The sequence below is a fragment of the Eupeodes corollae genome, chromosome 2, assembly GCF_945859685.1.
Source record: "Eupeodes corollae chromosome 2, idEupCoro1.1, whole genome shotgun sequence".
Taxonomy (NCBI): domain Eukaryota; kingdom Metazoa; phylum Arthropoda; class Insecta; order Diptera; family Syrphidae; genus Eupeodes; species Eupeodes corollae.
The window spans coordinates 139208288-139215457 of NC_079148.1; the positions used below are offsets into that span (position 1 = coordinate 139208288).

General features: G+C 31.6%; 1 protein-coding gene across 1 annotated transcript in view; it reads left to right on the plus strand.

Moving 5' to 3' along the window:
* Positions 1-6597, plus strand: part of LOC129945264 (uncharacterized) — a 65497-nt gene extending 58900 nt beyond the window's left edge. The window contains exon 7 of the mRNA XM_056054923.1: positions 6022-6597. Within this exon, the coding sequence (XP_055910898.1) occupies positions 6022-6272 (251 nt within the window). The 3' untranslated portion in view covers positions 6273-6597. The remainder of the gene's footprint in view (positions 1-6021) is intronic.
* Positions 6598-7170: the final 573 nt, after the last annotated feature.

Genomic DNA, 7170 nt, shown 5'->3' on the forward strand with positions numbered 1-7170 from the left:
TGGCAGCGTTGACGTTTGTCCCATTTGGCCCCTTTTTTGCGTTCGATCCCCGTGGCCCCGACTTTTTAGAAATTTCCCAATTGGCCCCTTTTTACGATTTTACTAGTAATAAAATAATTTTCAAGGATAAATTAAGATATTTTTTATCTTATCCACTCTCTAAGTAAATTAATTAAAAATTAAAAAAAAAAAATCTCGTTTATTTATACAGAAAGACAATATTAAAAAAATGAAAGACTTAACTTCCATTAAATTATTTATGTATTTGTTGTTATTAAAAACTGACTTGTTGTTACTGTTTTGTTTTTTAAATGAATTTAAGTTTTTATTTTAATGTTAGGTATTGAAATAAAATTGTTTTTTTTAAGTTTTTGAATACATTTTTGTTTTACTCCTGAGTACAGTTTTGTTTTATTTGTACTTTTTTTCTATAGTGTCCAATTTTTGTGTTGGGCCCGTTTTTGTACCCTTTTTGATTTTTTTCAGCTTCACTGATCCTCTGGTACCACATCTTCAGTGCTTATGATAATATAGTCTTTGATAAAGCGATATCTAGGGAAGATAACCCTAGAAGTGGCCGCCCGACATCTTGCGGGACGCAATCAGTTTAACTTTATCTACAATATACATCATTGCCAAAAATGATTTTTAATTCCACTTAAGACTTTTTTTAAACTTATATTAAATATCGATGACACTTAGTCATTCGATTTGTATATTTACTGATACTTATTGGGTTTTTATAATTTTTATCAGTAAGTCAACCCCTGCCCCAGGGGAAGGACGATAGTCCTGTGTCTACCATCTTTCGTAAGATGTAATCTCAGTAATGTCTAAGCTGTGCCTTTTTTAATAACTATGAATTGATCAGTATCATTCATCATCAAGCTACACTGATTTCTCTAACTTACTCCCCAGGAGCTCCCACGCGGAGGTGCAAGTAATCACTCCTTCCTTCCAGATTGTAGCATGTAGTATCGCAACATCTACACGGAAGTCAGTTTGACTCCCTTTGTTTTGGAGCTGGACGTTGATCTCAATTTTAGTCATCAGCATAAGAAATATTCGCACAGATTTGGGTCACCTACAATCCATGCATTTCACTTGGTGGTAATGCATCCATTTTTGAATTGGAAGCATCATCGGCCCGTACTTCTATAAAAATTATGCTGGCCTGGCCATCACCGTCAACGGGGACTGCTATAGGTTGACGTCCAACACTAACTTTTTGTGGCCTACATTTTATTATATGGACGATTAAATGGCGCTACGTTCCACACAGCGCCTTCTTGACATGGTTATTTTTCACCGAGGCTACGTGAATTGTTTACTAAGTTTTTGTTTTTAGACCCCTTTAAAATTTGTTTTTTAGAGTTTAAGATTTAAGTTATATATATATATGCGAATAATCCGAAAATCACCACTATAATAATAATAAATGCCATGGGTCGAATCGAGTCTGATTTATGCGCCAAAGTCATCTAAAATTAGACTTATTTAATGCGCGCCACCCAGCGAAGTCACTGAGCCTGATTTTATTTTTTTATTATGATTTTATATTTCACACATATTTTGATTGCTAGAGCTCTCAAGTAAAGATATAACCTTATTGATATATCATATACAACTCCTTTTAATCAATTTTAGAATCGAACCTCATCTTATCGAAAACTCCATATGTTTTGGTAGTTTTTGAATTGGTAAAAAATGGTCAATTAACTGATTGTATCCAGAAAACATATCAATTACGGGTTTCAAGCGTTTAAGAGGAATACAAGATTCTAAATAATATATAAAATTCTTCTGTCACAGTGTTAATTGCCATTCTCCGCCGAAACGGCTTAACCCATTTCAATGAAATTCTGCATATACATTCGGTAGGTTTGAGAATAGGTTTTTATCTTTTTTTTATTTTCCCAAGTGGTATTGTTTAATTGCATCAACATCGTACATGGTGCAACGATCTTACATTAATATTCGGTGTCTCTTTGTTAAATGAAGCATTGATGGCTATTGAGGATCTTTGCGTTATCATTGCCTACTTACCACTCAGTCATTTCGGTATGTATCACCAAATCGAAATGCATCTGATTTAATAGACACTGAATTGAATCATGAACTACATTATAATACTGTAAAAATGGCAGCGATTGCTGCTCGCAATGTCCCACTAATGAATGAAGAACAAATAAACATTTTTTAAAACATATTGACATATGCTCGCAGTTTCTACAGGGATAGTTGGATTCATTTTTTTTTGGAGGCACCAGGTGGAACTGACGAAACATACCTTATTCCACTAATTCTTGCTAAAATACTATCAAATAATGGTATCACATTTAAACATTTTTTACCAGGAGACTTGGTGTCATACAAATTGATACAATTTGTGATGTTACCGAAGCTGTTAATTATCCAACTTAGTTTTCGAACTCATGGGAATTACCACTCATGCCACCGCATAATTTATAACTGAAGGTTGGATCTCCGGTAATTTAGTTTCGTTATTTGATTAGTAATTAAAAAATAATGAAAAATGTTATCAAAGCCATTGTTATAAATGGCAAATCCTGAGGTAAAAATATTTTACTACGGCGAATCCCTATTATACCCACAGTTGTGACAATTCAATTCAAACGCCTTCAATTTCCAATTAGATTGGCATTTGCAATGACTCAAAGCCAAACGATGTTTATTTACGGCTTAAATTTGAGCACTTCATATTTTTCACACTAATCAAATTGGGTGGCGCAACAGTCCGTTGTGAACCAGGGCCTAGTGACTTACAACTCTCAACCATTCCTGTGTGAGAGTACTGTTGTCAGAATGGAAGGCACCTACAATTTTAGGCCGAATCCGAACGGCTAGTTTGAGAAAGCACTTTTTCATGACAAGAATGACTCTTGAAGGATTTGTCAATCCTCGCAAGAGGCAGTACCCGCGAAAATTATATATTTTTTTTAATTAAGGTGGCACTGGCAGGGATTGAACCCAAGACCCCTTGCATGACAGTCCAACGCATTAACCATCATGCCACGGGTACTACTACATTTTTCACACGGACAACTATATTGGCGAATGGTGGGATCACAAAAAACTTGTACACTCTGTTGCAATAAGGGATTGATATTGTTTTTTTGTAGTATAGTATATTAGCTATGTGTATATAATTTTAAAGAATTAATTTTCATAAATTAAAACAATTTTTTTATTGATTTGTTATTTTAATACTTTGTCACTGTTTGTAGTGCTCTATACCTTTCCCACTTCGCATCCTTACACACTTACAATAAGTTTTTTATTTCTATAAAAATATTCTCTAGAAATTATTTATATGACAACACAACGTTTGGCGGGTCAGCTAGTTTGTTATATTTTTGAAATATTTAATTTCTGTTTCGATACCACTTTTTAAAATAAATTTTATCCTTAATAATTCAACGACATTTCAACAATATTTTTTCAGAAAGATGTGTTTGCAATCAATACTCCTTCTTGTAATATACAGTGCCGTTAGAAAAATGTTGGGCAATGCGTTGAAATAACAACATAATTTTTGATGAGGTTCTGTTTTATTCTGCAATGCAAATGGTTTTATAATAAAATAAGAGTTTTTAGATTTTTCTATAACAATCACGGGAGCAAAAAGTGATTATACCGAAAAATGAGTTTTTAAGGTAGCAGCCTCATTTTTAAAGATTAAAGACAAAAACTTTAATAGTGCAGTTTTTTGTTCTTTTTATATCTTCTCAGAAACATGTTGTATCTTATTAGCACTTTGTTGGACCTCCTCTTGCTTTTATTAAGGCTGCACATCGGTCAGACATTGAATGGGATAGTTTTTTCCATTTGGAAGCAGGTATATTGTTCCAGGTCCGAGTAAGTATTTTTTTTTAAATTCACAACTGACTCTGGGAGCTTCTTGTCAACGTCTAGTTTCATTATAGACCAAACATTTTCAATTTGATTGAGATCTGGACTGTAGAGAGACCAACTAAGTACATCGTAATTATTTTCTTCGAAATACTTTTTAGTCATAAAAGTTGAAGGTTTCTTTTAAAGCTTAATATTATTCATTCTACCTTTTTCATCTCCAGAGAAGCATTCCCACACCATCACACCTTCCATTTCCAACATGGAGCTTGAATTTTGATTCGTCCGAAAAGATGACATTGGTCCACTTGTCTTGAGTCTAATTTAGGTGCTCCTGAGCGCAGAGCAATCGATTTTCTTTGACTCATTTTGGAAAATCCATCAGTACCATCTTGAGTCCTCTAAGTCCAGCTTTCACAAGCCTTTTTTTTACTTCCTAATAACTTTGCCTGTAGCTCAACAATCGTTTTTAAGGTCCACCGAAGTCCTAAGCCGATGCCAACGATTGTACAACATCAAAAAACAATCTTCTACTGGGGTCGTCTTTTTTAGTCTCCCTTAGACTTTTTTATGAGTCCCAGTCTCACAATATTTTTCAAATTCCATGCTACAGTTTGTTGAGCAATATGCAGTCTATTAGAAATTTCACGAATTGCCAAATTGAGACACGATAGACACAAAATATTGGTCTAATGTTCCGAACTGATTTTGTATTAGACTACTATCACGAGCCAAATGCAGCTCCTATTGATTATAACATCAACTTTTATACAGTGTTTGAATGCAATGTTGCTACCTATAGTGCAAAAAAATCGTATCGTTCATAAATTCCAAGAACTGATCTCAAAAAGGGTTATAAAATGTTTGACCAACATTTTTCGAACAGCACTGTACATACGGCCAACGAAAAGAAAGATCCCGAATGTTAAAACAGACGTCTCTCCAAAAAAAGAATAGTTTTTATACATGACTTGACGCTTACAACTTTCAAAATCAACAAAACCCGCTTGAGAAAAACCGCAAAATGTCATGTCATGGTGTTTCGTAAACTCTTTCACTAAAATGCTAAGAAGAATTGCATTCAGCCAAAAAAATAACTTTACTTAAGATTTGTTTTAGGTATCCGAGATTTCACATAAGCTATAAAAAAGTGATTTACTGTCTTGTGGTATGTCAACATTTTCAATTCGACAAATTAAAACAACTATCTACAATACTATACCTTAACTTTTAACAAGAAGTTGAAACTAAAGAGAAAACAATTCTCATACAATTTTACGATAGCAGAGTCCTTACAAATATTTATAAGTAACTCAAAGTCACTAATAAACTCGCACATTTGCAACTAAATACTAAACAGCTTTATACAAAATTAAAATTCATTAAATTTTATTTAATAGAAAATTCCTTGGGCATATTTTCTCTCTCTTAATTACACTCTATTCCTCTATATTCTTATGTGTATAGCTTTTTACTTTGATAAACAATCGCTTAATTAAAACAAGAGTTCGGTAAGGCTTGACTAATTTATTAGCAACTCTTTTTTATAAGTCTTCTGATGTAAAATGAAAATCCTCTGTGGAGTGTTTTTAACTACTCTTACGAGTATACTCTATACTTATGCAATAAAAAGAAAAGTTGATTCCTTATACCGTACCTATACCTTGTATCTCTGACCGTGTTTCTCGGGTTTGTTTGCCTTAGGAACCATCTATATATTGTTCCCCTTTCGCGGATTGCGGCTGCCTTAACTAACCATAAAAAGCCAGTATTCAACTTCTTTACATTCTGAATTAATTTATGTTTTTTATTTTTTACAATTATAATGCGATACATGGAGCGAGAAAGTTTTGTGTAGTTTTTGTATTTTTGCCTTTTCTTTTATTTCTACGATGTTTCCAGCCACAAGCCAATTGTATAACATTTAACGTTCAACTGATTCATTTATGCAACACAGTTGAAACACAGTTGCAACAGCAGTTACAGGCAAGGACTTTTCTTACAAAAGGATATTTCTCCACCTGAACTGAAAAACGTTTTATTTAGTTTTTATTTCATTTTTAACTTTTTTGTTGCAATTGCAGTTTTTTGTTAGTGTTGTTGTTGTTGTTTTCTCATACAGCTTTTTGTTTTTACTTTTCTTTACAGGTGAGCGACCAGAAGCAATGCAAACTAATGCTGCCACGCCAACAATGCAAACATCTAAGGTTACATCTGGCGTTACCCATATAACGTTGTTCCTGCACTTGATATTATTTCTATGTGAGCTGGTACGGAAAAATACCATATTCCAGTGTGTTCCCAACCGGCAGAAAGAACAACAACAACAACAAAAACACCGAAGTCCTTTGAAGTCAACTAGGCGCTGTTACAAACAGCTATTGCCACATGGACGGTGATAATTTGATTTTATTTTTTTATTCAAGCGCCGCCGCAGCTAAATGTTATACTTTAAAAATTTTATACTAATTCAATTGAAATTTTTATATACACGCGCATTAATTTTCCTAAATAAATCGTTTTAATATTATTTTAAGTTCGAAATTGATACCAAAGAAATTTGTACTAAATTTAAAACTTTCTATAGAAAAATAAAATATAAACATTTTGTTTGTAAGATATAATTTAGATATAAAACAAAATTAAAATAAAAACTTTGTATATAAATAAAATTATGATTAAGCTTAGATATAAAAAATATGATTAAAATTATTCGAATGTACTTAATTACTGTTAGCCAAGTAGATATGAACATATTCTTGAAACAAAAAAATTAATATGAATTAAGCTTAGCTAAATAAATAATATTTGTTTTTTTTTTTTGTTTATATGCATTTTTTAAAGTTTTTTTAAAGTAAAAAAATAAATAAAATTTAAGTTTAATTTTTCTTAGTACCAAAATCAAAAATTTATAAACAAAAATGTGATTTTACTTTTATATGTGTACATTTATTTAAGTCTGTACATATTTATTTAGTTTATAAATTATTTTTTTATATTTTATACAAAAAAATATCCAAATGACTATTGTGTGCTTAATGCATATTTTTGTAAATTAATAAATTTAACTTAATGTAATTTCCAACTTCGAAATATATTATTTCAAATAATTATTTTTTTCTAAAAATTCTTATCCTCTTCAAGATGTAAATAAAAGTAAAAAAAATAAAAAATTATTTTCCAAAAAAAAGAATAAGCCCACTCAAAAATATATAACAGACGATTAGATGCGTTAAGTGTGAAACAATGTCAAGAAGTGATAGGATAGTTTTTGGATATTTAAAATAAAAATTATTA